This window comes from Lepidochelys olivacea, assembly GCF_965140295.1.
Source record: "Lepidochelys olivacea isolate rLepOli2 genome assembly, chromosome: 4".
NCBI lineage: Eukaryota > Metazoa > Chordata > Testudines > Cheloniidae > Lepidochelys > Lepidochelys olivacea.
Genome location: NC_140414.1, coordinates 72568023 through 72590587, shown reverse-complemented (window position 1 = coordinate 72590587; position 22565 = coordinate 72568023). Strand labels below are relative to the sequence as shown.

Genomic DNA, 22565 nt, shown 5'->3' with positions numbered 1-22565 from the left:
GTGCTGGGAGGTGACAGCAATTCTCAATATAACACAGACTGCTTTTCCTTCAACAGCACAGTGATTTGCTTCCTGGTTCTAAATTTACGTATTTCCATTTTAATTGGTTTTTAAGAATATGTAAGCATACCAAAGTGTTCAAGGACAGCTGTTATTCAATAATCAGAGTAGAGCTCAATACTTTTTGGATGTAGGGTGTCAGTTTCCAACTTTCACTTCAGAGTAATTGCATAAGTTTGGCATCAGAAATTAAATTATGAGCATTAATAATATGGCTGCTTATCTGCGGTTATCTCCTATGAAACTTTTCAAAGCTGTTGAAAAATGAAAGTAGCTCTTGTATACTATCATTAACAACTGTCTCATATCATCATAACACTTGTGACATTGTAGATTATGCCTGATATTTACATTAGAAACAGAATATGGCCATAGTTATAGACAAGCATCAATGTATATGATTTCAAAAGCTTACATGTTGTGAAAAAAGGAAAAATATAAAATGTGATACAAATGACTGTCGAGGTGAAGTGTTTATGCTGAACATAAACATGGGTGTGCAAACCCAGAAAAGTCTGGGGCTGCTATGCCTTTTACAATTGTGTGCACTACTGTGCTTACTCATTACCATATCTCAGAACTGTTTATCTACTGTGCCTAGTCATGCTAGGAGCTGTCATACAGTCCTGAGGCAAGCAATGTATCTGTTTTAAAAGTTCTCTCCCAGTGTAAAGAATCAACAGTGATGAGTGCATTTAAAAATAGATCCCTTTCTTAAGATGTATACATGCTTCAAGTAAAGAATCCAGTGGAACAAACAGTGAACATGCCAGCGGAGAACCAAGTGTGAAAGTGGCAAAATCTGTGATCAAGAGGTATGATGAGAATTCTTGAAAATTTGATTTTGGATTTGTAGGTTCCAGAGAAAATCAAAAACCACAGTGCCTGGCTTGGTCTGAGGTATTAACAAAAGAATCCGTGAAGTCATCGATATTTCTGTAGCATCTGAACACCAGATACCCTAATTTAGTTGATAAACTTGTAAATTGCTTTTTAAGAATAAGTCAGAGGCACCATTGTGCGCATCCTGTCTCAGATCATCAAGGATAATGAAAAACAAAATACCTTGCATGACTAGAGAACAACTTCTGCTTCCAGCAGCTTTTGACCTGTGAAGTCATGATTGGTACTGAAGCTGCCCGAAAACTGGAAACTATCCCACTGCCTGACAACATTGTACACAGAAGAATTTAAGATATGGCTTCTGATATCAAAACACAAGTCTTTGAGAAATTAAGGCTAAGGATATATGCACACTACAACTGGAGGAGTCAACTAACGTGACTCAAAAAGCCAAGCAGTAGCATTTGTATGGTTTGTGTGAGAGGGGGACTTTAATGAAAAAAAATGGTTTTATTCAGAAAAATTCCAAGTTATGCAATAATGGAGGAAATGTTTTAACTACTAAATGAATTTATAATCACCAGCAATATAAATAGGAAAAACTGTTTGGGCATTTGTACAGATGGAGCTGCTGTCATGACAGGGAAATACAGTGCCACTATGAAACACACTAGAGAAGTTGTACTGAATGCTAACACAGTGTACTGCATTGTCCACTGAGAAACTCTGGCAACAAAACAAATGGATGTAGATCAGCATGAAGTTTTTAATAGTGCCATTACAGTAGTAAACTTTGTTAAAGCAAGACACTTGAATTCGTGTTTATTTGCTATTTGTGTTCTGAGATGATACTGACCTGCTTCATTCACAAATATGTTGGTTGTCTCATGGAAAAGTTTTGGAATGTGTTATAAAACTTAGAAACAAACTGCTGTAGTTTCTGTCAGGAGTGAATTCTGATTTGGCACATTGCTTCAGAAATGGTGTTTGAATGGCCAGATCTTGCAGATATCTTTAATGCAGTGAATGCCCTTAATTTATCTTTATAAGGTAATAATACCAATATTCTATTTTTGCAAGACAAATTAAAAGTTTTCCAGAGGAAACTTCACACTTGTTAAATTCTAATTGAGAATGAAGTAACCTACGTTTCCACTTCTTTCAGAATACTTCAATAGCACTGACAACATGTTTGACAGCATCAAATAAAAAACAACTTATCAGTACTTCACCAGAAATGTTCATTTTACTTCCCCAAACTGGAATCTGACTGGATTTGGGGCCCAATTTACAGTAAACTCAGAAAATCAGCATTCTCTGGAAAGCAAAGAAGAGAATGAGTTCATTTAATTGTCGTGCATTAGTTTTCTGAAGATGAGATTTCCTTCCCAGTCATTGGAAACTTTGTTTGGGGATTAAATGTGAGTACTCTGCTTTGTCAGAAAAAGCTTTTTCCATTTTGTACCACCTAGCTGTGTGAAAAACAGGTTTTCCATGCTGACAGCAATTAAAACCAAACAATACAACAGATTTCTTGTTGAAAATTATTTTAGACTTTGCCTCTCCAAACTTGCTCCAAGAATTGAAAGGTTTTGCAAAGCTGCTCCAGGTCATCATCTTCTGAATTATGTTCAGTGCTAGCAGTATGAAGCACATAATTTGACAGAGTCTTTTCATATGTGTTTTTAATTCGTGGCTGATTTTGGTTTCACTGCACCTACTATTTCACTGTTGTATGTTGGAGACAGTAATGTTTTTGTGAAGTTAATACAAAATCAATATTGCTGTTGCAGTTACAGTTCGTGGGTCCAAATACAGTTGGTGGGTCACCTTAATAAAAAAGTTTGGGAACCACTGAGAGAACAGATGCTCCTTTCGCTCAAGTGATTTAGTTTCATGTTTTTAGCACTTAAGGTCCCGGTTTCAAACCCCACTACACTGACAATTCCCCACTGTTAGGTAGGAAGGTCTCTGTACAGGCCCATAATTTCCTGCATGCCATTTAGAGGTTGAAGTGGGGTACCTTGAATGTAGGCCCAGAGAGTCCACAATACATTTGGCATGGATATAAAACTGAAGTTTGAGACTGTATATTTTTAAAATAGGGTAGAAAATATAACCTGATTTTAATGACATATTACAACTATATTTAACTAAGTTACAGTGAAGAATATGTCACTGAAATAGTAATTGGACAAGGCACACAATTAGTAATAAATTGGACAGATTGCTTTGGAAATTCTCTAGAGAAAGAAAAGGCTCTGGCACCCAAACCTTAAGGCATACAAAGATTGGAGAAAAGGCCAGCCTCCTCTTCTCTCCCTGGGAAAAAATCAACTGCAAAATGATAAATATAAGTGAGCACAAAGTGCAGTAGGTTTTGTTGGAATACATGAATGTGTTGTGCCACTCAATACTGGTTGAGATAAAACAAAGACGTATTTAGTGCAGTGAAAAGATATTTGCACTGTAGACAATTCATGGTGCTGAAAAGAAAAATAGCTCAGTTACCCACAGTCTGGAGTGGAATAAGGTAGATGTCGAATGACAAATAAAATGGGGAGGTTCCTGCTGAGTTGAACAGGTTGACATGTGACAGCCAGGACCGTCTCTAGGCACCAGCAAAGCAAGCACGTGCTTGGGGTGGCACATTTCCAGGGGTGGCATTCCAGCCATGCTTTTTTTTCGGAAAAATCCACCAATGTACGGAAAAAAAATAATACATGAAGATCAAACAAATTTCCAGCAGTGTGATAGGAGCGTGACGTGAAAACTATCGTGTCACGTCATGACACGGTCACTCATAATGTGAACGTGCGTAAATGTGTAAACTTTAACCGTTATTGATTAATTAAATCAGGAATCACGATTACTTGTGTGTACTGTGCCGCCCTATTGGCGCCATTCACGCCAATTTCTGTGTCACATCAGTGCCAGTGGTTATAGGGCTAAAATGCCAGGACAAAAACGAAAATGACTTTCTGGTACTGCTTTCCGGCAACAAATAGAGAAACGTCAAAAAGAATTAGAAAAACTATCTCGTACTTCAAATAAGTATTTTTAAAAAGTCAACAATCAAGGAGAAAGCTCTAAGCAATGCATTGAAAGTGATTATTCATCAACTGATGAAGACCAATCGAACCAAAGATTATCTTTATCAACTGATAAAGATGATCAACAATCCGACCAAAGATTATCTTCGCTATCTGATAAAGTCAAACAATCACAATCCATCCAAAGATTTTCTTCTTCAGCTGAAAAAGTCCAGAAACGAAGAACTGTTATCCAAATCTAAAACTGAAGAACAATTAATGGAAGGTGGAGAGACTGACACTGGATCGTATCCAAGTATGTGGCCAACAATAATTACTGATACAATGCTAATGATTATTGTGAAAAAAGGTCCTTCAAAACTAGATCCTACATTTGAATATCCATTTAATGAGTTGACTCGTCAATTTATGCCATGCAGTATGAAGAAAAAAATGAAAAATAGGGAACAAATTAATAGATCATGGTTAGTGTATTCATAGACCAAAGATGTAGTTTTTTCGTTTTTGCTGCAAACTATTCTGTAACTCGGACATTCTTCTGGCAACTGCACGTTTTAGTGACTGGTGAAATTTGCATCAGCATTTGAAAGAACATGAAACATCAAAAAATCATTTACGCTCGTTGACAAATTGGATTGAGCTGTCAAACAGATTATGTTCCGGTACAACAATCAATGTGGTAGAGCAATGTATACTAAATTCAGAAATTCTACATTGGCAAGCTGTGTTGGAACGTTTACTGGCAATCATTAATTTCGTAGCCGAACAGTGCCTCGCATTCCGTGGATCCTTGGATATTTTATATGAGAATAACAATGGAAATATTTTGAAATTGGTTGAGTTATTGGCAAAATTGGATAGTGTTATGGCTGAGCATATACAAAGAGTGAAAGATGGAGAGATTCATTCCCATTATTTGGGTAAAAATACACAAAATGAGATAATACAATTAATTTCTAATAGAGTGCGTAATGAAATTTTATCGGATTTGAAACATGCCAAATATTACTCAGTTATAGTTCTTTTAATTTATGAGAAACTGGGCGCACCAGAAGACACTAACTTTTTTCATTACAGTGTATAATTGAACCCAAATTGTTTGTAATTGTGATTTTGTTAAAATTAAATGAGTACACTAGTAGGAAATTGTTTTATTTCACTAACTACAAATTCACTGTTTTCATTTTTTTTTATTTTAAACAGTCAAAAAAAAAAAGCCATTGCAAAGTGCAAACATGTAAAAGCAAAAAAAAAAAAGCGGGGTGGCAGCCAAAATTGTTTTGCTTGGGGCAGCAAAAAACCTAGAGCTGGACCTGGTGACAGCTAGGGTATATTTTTAATCATTTATCTTTATTCAAGTAGGACTAGGTCTGAAATTGAAGAACACATCTTAGTGAACGGGTCAAGTCCCCATATTTATCTGAAAATTGAGAAAACTTTTTTCTAGAGTAAACACTATGAAAACCTACATTAGTAGTGCCTGGTTCAAATCCAGCTCTTCTGGGAAGTAATAGCTACCAGAATCAATCCTGTTTATTAGCAGTATATCACACCAGCATTTGAATCCACCAATTGGGGTGATAAGAAAAGCATAGATTATGACCTCCATAAAATATGTATTTTTTTCACCTGGATGAGCTCTATGCTTCAGAATAAAATTCTTAGAAAAGGGAAATCCAGATTTGAGAAGGCATCTTTTATCAGACTAAGTTAAGCTGATACAAGAGTCGCAGAAGTATTATTGCTGAACAGTTAATTGAACCAATGTAGTCCCTTTTCTGTGAATTGTCTGCAAACACAGTTTAAATTATTAGTAATCATTCAACAAACACTTTATGCTAGTATATTTAAGCATATATAGTACTTGTGAGCTATTTACTGTGACTGTCTCTGACAAGTCACAATTTGTTGTTCACAGTGTGTGGTTGGTTACTTAAGCTACATGTTGTTGCCATTTCTTCTCTGTAAATGGATGATTGAAGTTTCATAAACAGAGATCAGGGGGAATATTGAATGCCTATATTTGTGCTCAGTGTACCTTTGTTTACATGCAGATAGGGGTGTTCACATCAAGCACTCCCCAACACTAATGCATATTCAAACCTTTTCGCTCAAGTGTTCATGGAAAAACAACAAAAAGAGGCCACATTGAACAGCAATTCAGAATTCAAGTTAATTTCTCCCCTCTATTTTTTTATAGCATGATCAGTTTTTATAAACGTGCACAGTATGAACAATTTTGGCAGCCAGTTGCTGAGCTGCTGGGTAGTATACAATGTGTGGACTAACACAGAAGTGTATGCACAGAGCTCATTATGTTCACAATCAAGATTAAAGAGTTCAGTTTCTTCTCAATCTGAGCTCGTAGAGTTTGGGTTCCGCCTAATTCAGTAATTCGTCCAATTTTGTTTTCCAGAATGACAAATCACCAGGGCGCTCCACAAGTCGATCAAGTAACATTTCAAAGGTAAGTGGAATATATTAATTTATTTACTTTTATATAGGATTCCAAGTCACAGCAATTTATTAAATGTAATGTAGTATTTTATTCCACTACCCAGATACCCATATTCTGATGTTTCCTTTGTATTCACCAGTTTGTAGTTTTAGGCTGCCATGCTTTCATTGCAATGTAAAACCTGTTAAAATACATAACAATCTTTTTTTTTTCCCACTCAGTATAATACCTTTGGGAAATATGCTGTCATCTTTGGTCTAAGGCAGAATTATTTCTTGCTCAGTTCTAGAATGATGGCACCAAAGTTTACAATATGTTGCAGTTATGATTGTATCAGCATTTGCTATATGAGTCCCATCTACAGGGATTTTCAACTCCCCAGAAATGTGCCAGTGGTGGAATCTCAGATCCCTTTCAGTTTCTTGGGGGCAGTAAGAGAGTGTCTGTTTCAGACTTGGATCCATGGATTTTAACCAACTCTTACGGTTTTGGTTCAAACGTGGCTGAAATCTCAAGTCCAAAATGACAGAAAACAGAGCTAAAGACTGAAATCTCACAAGAGCAGTTCCAAAGGTTTTGGCACCATAAAAGCCAAATCCAAACACTAGCCATAATCTAATTTCAAACCCTATCCTATACCTGATTCAGAGGAACACAGTCTTCAGTCCTTCTCTAACAAAAATGTACAGTACGCTGGACCCTGCAATAAAAGGTTTTATCCCCATGGCAACATTTGATTTGAAAATGCTTACGCTAGTAATTTTTAAGTTACATGATGGCAGTTCCAAGAAATGCAGGTTAAACAGTTTTTCTGCTCTTGTATAACAAAACTATGGCTTTGATAAAACCACAGTAGTGTATAGTATGATCTAGTCTCTTGTTTCTTTCAGGACTTTTTGTAATGACTCTATTATGTCAAATTCCTTTTTTAGTGAGTTTAATTATAGATTTATAGGAAAAAATAAAGGAAGTAGTATGTTACTTTCCAGTGTATAATGATCAATATCTGTACTGACCCAGTGGGAGCCCTAACAGTGTGTTGGGTAAACGTTATACAATATCAGAATTAGTATAGTGCCAGTAGCAAAATGCATATTTACCTGATTGTGTCCTATCCTAGAATTGTCTATTAAATATTGGATCTACATTTGATATAATTTATTCTGATATAAAGCTAAGGGAACTCAACTGATGTAATCATATTTCTTCTTGATTTACATTAATGTAACTGAGATCAAAATCTGGATCTACCCTTTAAAGTATTAATAAATACACCATCACTCTGTCCAAACTATGTAGGTATCTGCTCAAAAGGCAGCATAATGTTTTGTATCTCTTCTCATCTGCTTCTGTGGCACCTTTTTGTTATGTTTTAAGATCTCCGATAACACAGAAAATTACAGATGAAAACCATTGGTTTAATAACTTGAATGTTATCAGATACCAACCAACAAAAGCCAGGAAATTCAAAATTGAGCCTCAAACTCTAAGTCTTAACTTAGTCTGTCATGCCTTTAACTCATACCATTGGCTAAAAGAAAAGGACCAGTGTTGAATTGTAGAAGGGGTTCTTAGAGGCTTAATTAATGCTTGTAAAATGCTTTGAGATCCTCAGATGAAAGGGGCTATAAAAGTGAAAAGTATTAGTTTTATTATTAATAATAATAACAAGAGCGAGCCCGGGTACCTCTCATAATAGGAGACTGAACTAAATAACAGACACTATTAGTTCTGGCAGTGAAATTACAATTATGTATGTGTTGGTCCTAAGTCTGAATTCCTCACTTTTTAATTTTTGACAAATTCTAAATATTATGTAAACGTAGTGTTGTGTGTGTGAATATTAATAGTGTCATTATAGATGGGCCCCAACTGATACCTCAGATGCAAAGACTTTTGAACTTTTGGGAAAGTTTGGAGTCAAACTTCACTCTACTACATGCTGAACTGAACTCAAAACCCTAATACTCCCAGACTTCGGGAGGATCCAGAGATTGTGGCTCCGTGCCTCCTTAATTTTGAACCTGTTTAGTTATAATAACTAAATCTATTACAGTTTGCAACACATAGTTGTCTATTTTTCTATCAATGTCAAAGTACATGAATTACTTTTAAATTATGACAAAGCCACAGCATCAGCAGTTCATAAATAATCTGTAAGGGATTGTAGAAATATATTCAGTGTGTGTCAAGGCAGAACATATCAGCTACTAACATTTCTCTTAAAGTGACCTCTGTGGAGACCAGTTTTTCTGGATGATGATCTTTAAATATGATGTGCACAGCTTACCAATGCAACATTATCCAGACTTGCCCTTTCTTAGGCTGTCTCCTGCTCATCTGTAGCATGATGTCATTCCATTTGACCAGCTACATTATATATTCCACTAATAGGGAATATGATGGAGTATACTTGACAGGGGATGCAATGTTTCCAATTAATTTTCTGCTCCTGAAAACATTTTTTAAAAAGAAAATACATGGCTTTAGAGTGTGGTACAAAACCTAATCTAATTGAAATGATTTCCAAAACAGCACAGTTGTACAGCATATTTTTTTCCTCGAGCAACATTAAAAAACCAAGACTATTTTCATTAAAGGTGATCCTGCACCAATCAAAGTCAATTGCAAAGTTCCCATTGACTTCAGTGGTGCAGGACCATACTTTAAGTGAGCTGAACCTCTGACTCTCCATCATAGAGGTAGTATATTCAGTTGAATTAAAGGCAACATCTTGGTAGTACAATAGTTTCATTTTATTGATTATGTATTCGGCAAAATATGTACATGTTCCGCTCATTTTGGATTATATGCTCTAAAAATAGCTGTGTGGACACATTGCAGCTTGGGCTGCCACTTGGGCTCTGGTTTGGGTGGTGGGGTTTGGGCTTCAGTGCCTGAGCTCCAGCCCAAGCCATAACGTCTAAGCACCATCTTACACAGCTGTTTTTAGAGTGCTACCATGAGCCTGCTAGCCTGTAGACCCAGGCTGGGAGGCTTGCTCCCAGATGCAGTACAGATATACACCCGGAGGCCTGTAACTATGTGGAACATGTGTAATTGGTTTAGCTCATCGTGTACTTAGCAGTAACAATTCCATATTATTTTTTAATTCACCAAATTCTAATTGAAAAGAGTATGGGAGAGAAGCAGAGAGAGTTATGGGAATTTGAAATATATATATTTCCTGTTAAAATATTTTCTGCTTATAATCCAAAATGAGCTGAGTATGTAAATATTTTGCTTATTTTATATATGAATCCCCAATAAGAATTTGCTCACTGAAGTATTTTAACCAAGCTATAGGGAAAAGTTATATTCATTAGAAGTTGATTTTTGTACTTGTGAGAATCCATGGCTTATACATAAATTAAAACAATAGAGGTGTCAATTTATGAGTGGTTGATAATAAAATAGTTATTGGGAGTAGCGTCAATAAATGTAATGTGCACTTGACTCTAAAGGTTTCCTTAGAAAATGATGTAGGTTTATTGCTGGTGAAAAGTGCCAATTTATAGACCTAGTGAATGAAGTAATTTATCTAGAGGGCAGCAGCAGGGCAAACTTCACACAAATGCTTGCCCAACAACGTGCTCAGTGCTGTACTAGGTGTGACTTTTGCTAAGGGCCAGAAATAGAAGTGGACCCTGAGGCTTGTTGAGTGCAAGAGGGGACAGAGGTAGTCTCACCCACTGTTCCCACTTTCCATTAGAGCCTGACACCTTTTAAGACTTTACATCAGGGATGGGCAAACTTTTTGGCCTGAGGGCCACATCGGTGTGCAAAACTATATGGAGGGCCAGGTAGGGAAAGCTGTGCCTCCCCAAATAGCTTGGCCTCCACCCCCTATCTGCCCCCTCCCACCTCCCACCCCCTGACTGCCCCCCTCAGAAGCCACACCCATCCAACTCCCTCTGTTCCTTGTCCCTTGACCACCCCCTCCCGGAACCCTGCCTCTAACTGTCCCCTGGGACACCACGCTCTATCCAACCGCCCCCCGTTCCCCGTCCCCTGACCGCCCCCCCCCCACTTGAACCTCTGCCCCATCCAACCGCCCCCTGCTACCTGTCCCCGACTGCCCCCCAGGATCCCCTGCCCCTTATCCAGCCCCCCAGCCCTGGTCCCCTTACCATGCTGCTCAGAGCAGCGTGTCTGGAGCTGTGATGCCCGGTTGGAGCCAGACACGCTGCCACACTGCCCTGCATGAGCGTGCAGCTCTGCCGCCCAGAGCACTGACTGCTTGGCTGCGGTGAGGGGGAACAGCAGGGGTGGGGCCGGGGCGAGCCTCCCCGGCCAGGAGCTCCGGGGCCAGGCAGGACAGTCCCGTGGGCCATAGTTTGCCCACCTCTTCTCTACATCCTTCCACTCAGTTCTCCACTCCAGCTCTACCTTGATCCTGTGGCCTCCGCCTCCATACTAGCTGCTGCTGCTGCTGCATCACCTCCACCATTTCCCCACCCTGGAGCTCTGTGCTAATCTGGCATTCACAGAAGGATAGTTAATGAGGAATGCCTGAAATGCAGGCACCACAGTAGTCTGTGGTGGCCAAAAACGGAGTTACTACGGCTCCTGCATGAGCCCAGCCAGATGTGTGAGGTTCCAGCTGGCTGAGGGGATGCATAAAGGGCTTCCAAATGCCTGAGTGTCCTGCACAGTGAGTGACATTTAACAGCTCTGAAATGGTTCAATTTAATAAGTGTTACATGGGAAGTAAGGAGATTTATTTTGTTTAATGAAAGGATACCAAATAGCAAAATGCTGTTCACTTTCCTCCTTTGCTCATATTAGTAAGTTTTCCATGTCATGAATATCCCACAATCGGAAATGGGGAACAAAAGCCCACTGTGTGCATGAAATGAAGGGCCAGATCCTCAGCCAGTATAAACTGAGATTCAATAAAGTTCACTCCACTGAGTTCAATAAAGCTACAGCTACACTGATTTATACCTGCTGTAGATCTGCCCAAACTGTTTAACTTTCTGCTTCTTTATAACTTCAGTGAGAGGTCTGGTGAAAATTACAAGCTCTGTTCTACTTATTCTGAACATTAATTTTGAAACAAGAAAAAGTCTCTAGTCTTTTTGGACTTTTTGGTCAGTTTGGATGAGCTATTACCAGCAGGAGAGTGAGTTTGTGTGTGTATGGGGGTGGGGGGGATGTGAGAACCTGGATTTATGCAGGAAATAGCCCAGCTTGATTGTCATGCACATTGTGTAAAGAGTTGTCACTTTGGATGGGCTATCACCAGCAGGAGAGTGAATTTGTGTGGGGGGGTGGAGGGTGAGAAAACCTGGATTTGTGCTGGAAATCACTTTAGATAAGCTATTACCAGCAGGACAGTGGGGTGGGAATAGGTATTGTTTCATATTCTCTGTGTATATATAAAGCCTGCTGCAGTTTCCACGATATGCATCTGAGGAAGTGAGCTGTAGCTCACGAAAGCTTATGCTCTAATAAATCGGTTAGTCTCTAAGGTGCCACAAGTCCTCCTTTTCTAGTCTTTCAGTGTAGAGCATAACCCTCAAAATTTAAGCCAGTCACTACAGGTCATGTCCAGCAGTCCTTACTCAGGTGAAACTCCATTAATAATAGAATGTGGGATCTTTAAACTTGTGGCTGTCTGTTCAAATCTCATGTTGGTGACAGCTTTTGGTTTCTTCCATCGATTCATTGTTCTCCATACTATATGAAGGTCCAGTTCCAAGCAGACATATCACAAAACTACTTACCACAATAGGCACCCTTGTGGAAGGCTTACTAGAAAGTCCAAGGAGGTTTTTTTCCTATAGTCTCCCCAAAGTAAACCACAGCCACCGAGATGTAAACAAAGAAACTGTTGAGGCAGGAACAGAAAGATGTAGAAGACCTTTTTGTGTTCAGTTGAGGAATGATGATGTGTGCGATACTGGCTAGACTTCAGGAGAGAAACATTGGTGGAATGCTATCTGAGGTCACTGACAAGAGAGACGCTGGTCTTTTGTCCATTTAGGATCCAAGCCCCGGCATTTTATTTTGGCACTTCCCACCCCAGGCTAGTAAGTATTATCATTAGATAGAGAGAGAGATGTAATTTTTTTATTACAATATTTTTAATCAAACCTATGGAAATATCTCATTGTGTTTCAAAGATGAAAATTGTATTTTGGCTTTTGGCGGAGGGAATTGGAGAGGAAAAGTCATTCTTATTTTATCCCAACCATTTTGCTTATCCATCTGTTTTCTTTCAATGCTGCTTTTTGTAAATCTGCCAAGGAGTGCTCTGGATGTAGCCACAGAGCTTGTTTTAAACTTGTGAAGTAATCTTCACGTCACTTGGTGCACTTAGTTTGGAGAGGAAGAAATACTATCCTAGGCTTAGAAGGCAGTTCATTGTTAATTTTTCCATTTCATATGCTCATCCACATTTCATACTCTTCTTGATTGCTGTTTGTTGTCCTTTCTGACAGAAATGGATCACTAATGTGTAACAGTTGTCACTAACATTTTGAAAGATACTTCTATGACCCCGAACACTTAAGCATTTGGGCAAACAATGGGGGAAGGTCTGATTTTTGCAAAAGAGTTATTAAAAATCAAGTAGAGGATAATCTACACATGGAACTAATGCTGTCTATCTGCCGTAATCCTCCAGTTTCAATCTGTAGGTTTGCACAGTATTGATGCCTGTGGTCAGCTGTGGTTGGTTTCAGGGAAAATCCATCGGGCAGGTTAGTTCACTTGTTGCACTTGTAATAGATTTGGCCTATCTTCTAGTGCCCTTCTCCTTTCAGACCAAGTTTTATCCTGCCACATCAGCTCACTCCCTATGTTTCTCAAGGAATCCTGGGAAACTATCTTCAGCTAGGGTAGTTTCTGTAACTGAGTCGTCTCATTAAACACACTCCCACCCATTAATGTCTCTTATTGCAAACTCTGTGCAAGAATAGTAGTCCCTTCCTGAGATCAGTCTCACACACCATAACAAGGTTTCCTGGTTCTTTCCTTAGAGCCTTAGCCCTCAAGGGCTCCCCAAACAGTCTGTCTTCTTGTCTGTTTGGGTTTCTGGAGAAGTTCCTTTCAGCAGTAGCTCCAGTGGCAGTCCATTCCCAAGCGCTTCGTCTACCAAATGTAATCCATTCTGGTCAATTTCACGTCCATAGGATTTGAAAATTAGTCAAGTTCACGTTTTCAGTTGTTTACCTCTGAAATTTCAGGGTGTTGTAACCGTGCGGAGTCTTGACTAGGGATGTAAATATCTGTTAAAAAGGTTAACCATTTAAATAATTAAAATTGTGTTGTTTAATGGGTTAACCAGTTAAAGGGAGAGGGGCTGGAGCTGCTCTGGCCGGCTGGCCCACGTGGCTGGGGATTAATGGTTAGGGTCAGTTAACCGGTAAGACTAAAGTTTACCAGTTAACCGTTAAACTGTTTAGTATTTTACATCCCTAGTCCTGACCCCTAAGGGGGTTGTGGCGGGCTCACTGGGAGGTCGTGGGATTGCCACACTCACTTATGCAGCTGCAGACGGTTTCTGGAGGTGGTGGTGGGTCTGCGCTGCTGAGAGCGCCCCAGCCCAGAGGCTCCTAACTGCTAGTCCCGGCTGGGCTGGGGAGGGACAGGACTTGCTTTCCCCCTGCACGTTCTCAGGGGGAAATTAGACCCACCTCTATACTCGGTACTTTCCCCATGGGGCTGGGAGCAAGCACCCTGCTTCCAGAGCCTTTCGCTGCTGCCTCCCTCCCTGCCAGGGCCTTTCAGTGCTATGTGTAGCTACACACTGCAGTGTGGTTGCAGCCTGCTTTTCACTGAGGTGTACGTGTACCCTACACTCTGCCGCAAATGTAGACGAGGACTATTCCAATTAGTTGATGGTCTTTTTAACCATGTGAAATAACTATGTTTAATTTCTGTAGCACTTCTGAAGGAGGCTTAGTAGTACTCTAGATTTTTCTGTGTACTGCTAGGGTTGCCAGATATTCACTACCACGGGTCACCTGCATGGATAAAGAAGGAAAGGCTAACGTTAAAGTTGTTTTTTTTTTTTATTTTTCCATTACCTGTCATCTCAGGGAAGGGAACTCCGTGAACATCAGTCATGCATAAAGGTGCTCGATGCCTTTTGTCTCACTGAAATGAGTTTCAGTGCACTACTATTTCTGTCTGAAGACCTGAGTCTCATTACAGCTTGCAGACATTTAATGATTGAATAGAGAAGAATTATTAGGTCATTCACAGCAGGCACCAGCTGTTGCTACCTGAGTTCCTTTGCAAGTAATTATCAAGTTCAAGCAAAGGATTGCACATAATCTAACAGATATACTTATTGGAATATTGCCTGTTTTTCATTTTAAGCACATCTATTGCTATCACAGGATGTATAGCATGTGAGTACAACTAGATTACTCAGGTTAAAGTCAAGTCTACAGGTAAATGAAATATTTGAGGGGAGGGAAAAAGGGGAAATATTCTTAAGTGAGTTTATCAATGTTTTATTTTGAATATGAAACTTTTTATAATTTCACTAAGTATTTGCCCAGTTATGTGAATTGTTTAACATGGTACCATTATGAATGAAAATGGACTCATTTTCAGGATTAAAGGATATTTTTCAAAGAAAAATGGCCAACTTTGAGTGTCGGAGACTTTGCCTTGAAGACATTTCAAAATTCATATTTTTGCATGTTTTTATGTTAAAACACTCATTTCACCAGGTTTCATAGGAAAGTAGAATTTCAGGGATGTAAAATAATGAGAATTATATTGAAAATTTTAGTGTGAAAATGTGCAAAAGAATTTTCACCACTTTAACAAAGCATTAGTCAAGTATTTTTAGGCTCTAGTCAAATTTCATTGTTACCCTTTGCTCTGTGGTGTCTTTCGCTGCAACACATTTGATAAGGTCTTTTCTGAGTAGCTTTTCTGTCCATGTTACTTACACAAAAGGTCAACTTAATTTTTTTTAAAATATGGCAGTAGCTAGTTTCATTTTAAACAACTGTACATTTTTCCCTTCTTTATCTCACTCTCATCTCTATCTCTCACACAATCACATATATTTATATCTTTGTTTCGGTCTATTGCTTACTATGTTAGTTCATTTTGCAGACTCTTGATGAGAGACTGCTGCATTGTCAAGAACACTGTAGATATGATCCATCACAGAGGTAATTAATCATGTTATTATGTGATGTAAGGATCCAGAAAATTAGAGGGGAGAAGATTAGCATTGGTTGTAGTAATCGTCACTAGGACTCTGGAGGTGAGTTTAAAAACATAACAACTTCGTTTATGCAGAGATAGAAATTCATTTCCTGAGTGTAACTGAAAATGTAGAAGCAAACTGGTGAGGAAGAATTTCACATTAGTCTAGTTCCACAGAACTTCAGACACCAAGCACTTGAGCAGGATATCAAGACACTGAAGCAAAAAACAAACTCAGAAGCTAATTATACCCAGAGGCCACAACAGTTTCTAACTGCTACTGGAAATATAGCCTTATAGGGCCTAACGGTTGAGGGCAACTACATCTGTGTTTCCCCTCAGTGGTCCAGCCTTTCTCAGGCTTCTGGCAACTGTGGCTGTTGCCTCTCTTGGATGGAGACATGTCTCTCTCCTGCCTGTAGTTCCAGGCTGAACAGTTCCCTGCTTTCACTGTGTTATTCCCAGTAAAATACAGACTGTCTAAACAGGCTTCTTTTGCCTTCTCTTCAGAGACTAAAAACAGTGTAATTGCTCACAGATATAAGATACCACACAACTCTTTCTAAGCAAGCATATTTTATTCTTAAGATAAAAGCAATACAAAGAAAATATTTTCAAACAATTAAAGAACCTATACATGTGATAGTAAGCTTACCAGAGATCACCCCCCAACTCCAGCAGGAGTAGTCGTTAAGCCCCCAACCAGGGGTTTTCCTGTGGTTTAAAGTTCATCACACCTCTTTGCTCTGAACAAAAACCCAGTCCTATGGGGCTGCAGTAGACCAAAGTCCTTCTAATACTTCCTTAAACATTGGGGCCCTCTGTAGACTGGAGGTCCTGTCTGTTTGCTCGATCCAGGGAGAAGGTCGTGAGTCAGTGTAAACTCAGGTTGTTTATCCCAATGTCCTTTCTTTGTCTGCTGGTGTTTAGATAATCCCTCTTGGATCTTTGAAGAGACCACAAATAGGTAATCAGCCACACAGTGGGTCCCCTCCCCAGAATGAAGCTTGAAAGAGTTGATAACCAAAGGAATTACATTAGCGCACACACCCCCTCCAATAAAATTTACATCCAATAATACATAAACAATTGCATGTTTAATACAATAGACCCCAAAGGGATTAAACTTAATTCAATAAGATTTGTCCAGGATTTTGCAGAAAATTGCTATCTGTCACATAGGGTAAGTTTTCACTAGTACAAATAGTGTGTCCTTTTCTCTGAGAGAGCTCACATGAGATAACGGGCTCATTGTGAAATCCAAGCGCACACAAGGCAAAGCAGTAGCTTTACTTCAGTGTAGATGATTGAGTAAACCCTCGTATTTTGCAGCTTGATCTCTGTTAGCTTTCTCTTTGTAAAAAGCACATGGGGAGAATTCTTGGCCCCATGAAAGACAATGGGAGTTTTGCTATTGACTTCAGTGGGCCCAGGATTTCATCAGTCTTTTGTTAATTAATGAAGACACAGCATTCCTAATAAGCCTTTTGCAGATGCCACAGTTAAGAAGCGTACACAACTCCTCTAACTCTGCCCTCCTTACACTGCATTAATTGTCCGTCAAGATACATTCCTTGGTTTCTGTAGTAAGAGGCACACTTTAAAGGGGGCCAGGATGTGAAATCTGTTTTACTGCATTTGTCTTTTGAATTCCCTTTGTAAGGCAAGACCAAAAGAGTGCTTGTTTTTACACAGTGTGGATGTGTGGTGCTTGTGGGGTTAGAATGAGGAGGAAGGAAGGGTTAGACCTGCTTTGCGGGCAATGAGTGTACTTTCCCCACAGCTTTGCAATAATAGACTGTAAACTGTTAGGGACAGGGACTTTTTATGTTATGTGTACAGTGCCAAGCACAAGAGAGTCTCGATTATGGCCCCCAGGCGCTACCATATTACCAATACATAAGAAAACACAAAATAATTCGGAATGCAAGGGGTGGAGATATCCAGATTTGGTTTGTATTTTTTTTTTCTGCCTGGTGCTTGTATGTGTGTAGGCGAATGTGCTACTCTTTTAATTATGCGGGGGGGGCGAGGGGGAGTTGGGACAGTATTTTTAACTCTTGGGAAGGGCGGATAGTTCCTTGGATTGACATTCTTTTAAGTGCCTTTATTTAAATCTAAATAAATAAAGTATCTAGCCTCTTACCACTGGAGAGTATATTTCTCTTCACTGCCTATGTTGTTTCTCCGTGTCTATTCTTTGTCTTCCTAAATGTCTGAATTATTTAAGGGGTATGATGATGTGAGAAAGATCTGATGGATTCATTTCTTTCCATTGTGGCTATCTGGAACAAATCTTGTCTTAGAAATATAATCCTCTGAGGATATGTTTATGTATGTGTTTGTGAGACTGACTGGTTGTACTAAAATGCTTCTTGGGAGAAATGCTTCTAACACATTGTAATTATCTTTCTGCATGTTCACTATAATTCAAGTGCCCCTTAGTTAGTGACGGAAGCTATATGCTCTCCATGCAGAAAGTCTTAAAAATTCCCTGATGGGAGGTGCTTATTTTCCAATTAAAAGAAATTCAGACTCAAAGTAAATTGTCTGATTTTGCTCAGCTCGGTTACTTTTCAAAAGCCCAACACAGGCAGTAGAATGCTCTTTCTTTGGGAGCCTATTATAGGGTCTGTCATATAAAACTCAGTTGAGTTATAGTTGGAGGGAGGGAGAAAGATGAAGTGTGGTAATACTCATTGCCTGCTTTAGAAGGTGGAGAACAGTAACACTCAATGGACAGAGACTGAAAGAGGGAATTGATTTTTCGTGTATCTTTATCATCTTTATCCTCACCTTATCTAATATTTTTGTCACCAGATATCTGTCAATTTTGTCTCTTCTTGTGATATTATAAACAACAAGAAAAGGGGCACTGGCATGTCAAAGACATATCTTCTAAATGTTTGGATTAATGATTAAATTAAAAATGCCAAATTACTGACCTCACATGATTTGGTATTTTGAAGCATCTGTCCTAGATACTTGTTTTAGAGGAATATTTGTAAAGATTCACTATATACCCGGTTACACACTGCTTTCTATCTAAGGGGTTAAAAAAATGGTACAAGTAGAATTCACTAATGGAAGTTTTGTGGGTTTTTTTTAATAGTTTACAGTCTATTCTACCCATCCTAAGTTAGAAGTATGGAGAGCCATTTCATTCCTTCAATCAAAGCTGAAGAGTCTTCCGCCTGGGTTTTCAAATTCTTAGTTTACCCTCTATATAGCACTCTGAGGTGCAAGTGTGAAGCATACCATAGCACAATATAAATGGTTGATTTACACAATAGAAGCAAAACTCAAGATGCCATGCATAATGTAGTTTTTCTCTAGCTGCAAACAGCACATTTCCTTAACAGTGCAGCTATCCGAGAATGCGCAGTACACGCTATCAGAATGTATAATTGTAGCAAAGTGGTCGTGATAGTGTTAACTGGGTTACCTAGTATATTATGGGATGGAGCTAGGCTCTGCCCCTCCTTTACTTCGCCTTTTAGTCAGGGGGCATTTTCCCAGCACTGTGGTGTGATACAGTTAAATAAGGCAGCAAGTTTCCACCCTGCAATTCTGTGAATAGACTTATTTTGGTTGCTCTGAGCAGTCTCTTTATGAAAGTAACCACTACTGACTTAGATTTTAGAAAAGAATATGTATTTTTCACAGAACTGGGAGTGTTCTTTAAAAAAAAAAAAAGTATCTATAATCACATCGGGCCGTTGATAGACTGGCCTGCTGCATCTGCTCACTATCAATTGTAGGATTGGGGTTTATGATTAGAAATATTTAATCCCACATATCTTAGTACAGTGGCAGCATGTAGCTGGTAATTGGCCCTTGTTTGTGATTCTTAAGAGGCCTTTCCAAATTTTGCTCTAATCCTTTGAATGGCTAATCTATTCTGTGACTTTTCAAAGGGCTATGTTCCATCTTTTTCTCAACATAACTCACAGTTGAGCCCGATGGGGATAATGCATAAATCTGAGGTATAATAAGGCCCTTATTTAATCAAATGTGTAAGAGAGCGAGTATATCCTATACCTATGTAATAACGGTTTATGGCTTCTTAAAAAAACAAAAATGTATAAATCTTAAAATGTCATTATGCTTCAAAAGCTGTCTTCAGTTATTATTATGTTTACAAAACCAGCATTAAAATACATTAGAGTAAATATTAGCTTAATCACCTAAATGATAACTCCTGCTGATAAACAGAACAGTTAATATCAAAAAGTATGGAGTAGACCTGGAGTGTAGCTCGTATTAAACCATTATAACTCTAAAACTCCTATGCTGACAAACACATTCTTAGAAAAATAACCTGTTCTTGCAAACATTAATAAAGCATATGTAGTTAAAATTAGATGCAGCAACATTCAAAACTATTGCTGTTTGTTTTCCTGTTAGATGTAAATATTAGAATTTGTTCAGAAAACACACAGTGGCTGTTTGTAGAATGTACTATTTACAGTAAGTTCACAATGTGTATGACAACAGCATTTGTTTTCCTAAGTCTCTGCATGATGGTTGAACTTCTCAATAAAATTGCGTTGAATATGTTTCAACTTCAAGGGCCTACCAGTATAGAATAATGAATTTTTCAATTTATTTTTGGTTACACTTGACCTGTTTTAAACTGCTAATCTAGTGAAATGGTGTGTGTGTGTGTTTGAAAAAATACTATGCATTCTGCTGTACAGATTGTTTTATGTAATCAAAATGCCTAGTTTATCTTGAACATACAAACAATAGTTTATCACTCAATTGAAGTTCATGCAAGTTGGCGACATTTACTCACACATCTAAACCAAACTCTGTGTGTGTGTGTGTGAGAGAGAGAGATTTTATACACACACACACACACCTTAAAATAATATGCTTCTTGTCTAGATACTTTTAGAGAAAAAGATGATACCCTGAGCTATAAGACTATATACATAGCCCTATGTATCAAGCAGTCCTGGTAGCATCAGAGTAACCATGATGCATAGGTTGTTTGAGTTATGTAAAATGTCCCGTTTTCAAGCAGGCTTTTGAATGATAATCCAATGAATTGACGGTTTGGTCTGCCTATCCCTAACATACTTTATTGTATGCACTTTTATCAGATTTGATGTGCCTATTTCATTGTTGAGCAATATGGAAAATATAAGGTCCCAGTCCTGCTAAGTGTGGTTTTCCCTGTACAGAGTCCTATTGACCCTCTGATGATCCCAACAGTGACTCAAGAGCATGAGTACAAACCTCAGGACATACTGTTAAAAATTAGGGCACAAACCCCAGATTGGTTGAGTTCTAAACTTAGATTTCACCAACCAATTGCACCAAGTGCAAACTCCTCAGACACTTTAATAGCCTTAAGGTGGAGTCACAGATAGTCCCCTGGGTACTCTGGTCTGTCCTGCCTCCACCCAGGTGAGTGAATCTCAGTGATGCATGGTCCCTTACTTGAACAATCACAGCAATATTCTGGTTACTCCTGTCATAAATATAAAGGGAAGGGTAAACCCCTTTGAAATCCCTCCTGGCCAGGGGAAAGCTCCTCTCACCTGTAAAGGGTTAAGAAGCTAAAGGTAACCTCGCTGGCACCTGACCAAAATGACCAATGAGGAGACAAGATACTTTCAAAAGCTGGGAGGAGGGAGAGAAACAAAGGGTTTGTGTGTCTGTCTGTAGTCGTCTTGGCCGGGGACAGAACAGGAATGGAGTCTTAGAACTTTTAGTAAGTAATCTAGCTAGGTATGTGTTAGATTATGATTTCTTTAAATGGCTGAGAAAAGAATTGTGCTGAATAGAATAACTATTTCTGTCTGTGTATCTTTTTTGTAACTTAAGGTTTTGCCTAGAGGGGTTCTCTATGTTTTTGAATCTAATTACCCTGTAAGATATATACCATCCTGATTTTACAGGGGGGATTTCTTTATTTCTATTTACTTCTATTTTTTATTAAAAGTCTTCTTGTAAAACACTGAATGCTTTTTCATTGTTCTCAGATCCAAGGGTTTGGGTTTGTGGTCACCTATGCAAATTGGTGAGGCTTTTTATCCAACATTTCCCAGGAAAGGGGGGGTGCAAGTGTTGGGAGGATTGTTCATTGTTCTTAAGATCCAAGGGTCTGGGTCTGTAGTCACCTAGACAAATTGGTGAGGCTTTTTACCAAACCTTGTCCAGGAAGTGGGGTGCAAGGTTTTGGGAAGTATTTTGGGGGGAAGGACGCATCCAAACAGCTCTTCCCCAGTAACCAGTATTAGTTTGGTGGTGGTAGCGGCCTGTCCAAGGTGTAATATTTTGTACCTTGGGGAAGTTTTGACCTAAGCTGGTAAAGATAAGCTTAGGAGGTTTTTCATGCAGGTCCCCACATCTGTACCCTAGAGTTCAGAGTGGGGGAGGAACCTTGACAACTCCTAAGCTCAAAGGACCAGTCACTTGCTCCAGGTCAGTTGCATGTTAGATCTCTCATCAAAGACAACGCTTGTAACCAATCCTATCGTAACCTATATGAAGATATATTAAATAGGAAAAGGAAACTAGAGAGTTATTTACAAGGTTAAAGCAAGAAACATAAATACGCAAAAGAGTTATAGCCGTACATCTCAAAGGGTAATATAGGCTTTGGTAATCAACAAGCTCTATTTGTCCTTTAGGGCTAACCCAGGATAAACAGCTGGGGATCTCTTGCTTATGTCTAGAAACACCTTGCACACCCAGAGTCCAAGAAGCAGAGAGATCCTTAGTTCCTTTGGCTTCGAGTTTTTATCCCCCTTGTACCATGTGTGCTGAGGTGCAAACTGAAGTGCAAACTGATGGAAGGAGTCCACTCGCATGACTCACCTTCACGGGGATGAGGGGAGAAAAGCAATAAGTGTCTTCAGTCCTTTTGCAGACCGTATCTCAGTCCATATGTAGGCAGTTTCCAGTTGTAAGATCCAACCCTAGCCCAGCTGGTATTGCTGGGTCTCCTCTTTTGGAAG

General features: G+C 39.0%; 1 protein-coding gene across 7 annotated transcripts in view; it reads left to right on the top strand.

Moving 5' to 3' along the window:
• Window positions 1-22565, top strand: part of MARCHF1 (membrane associated ring-CH-type finger 1) — a 482864-nt gene that overhangs the window by 383072 nt on the left and 77227 nt on the right. For all 7 annotated transcript variants that reach the window (XM_084626288.1, XM_084626291.1, XM_084626286.1 and 4 more), the window contains one exon: window positions 6373-6423. In XM_084626288.1, the coding sequence (XP_084482414.1) occupies window positions 6373-6423 (51 nt within the window). The remainder of the gene's footprint in view (window positions 1-6372; window positions 6424-22565) is intronic.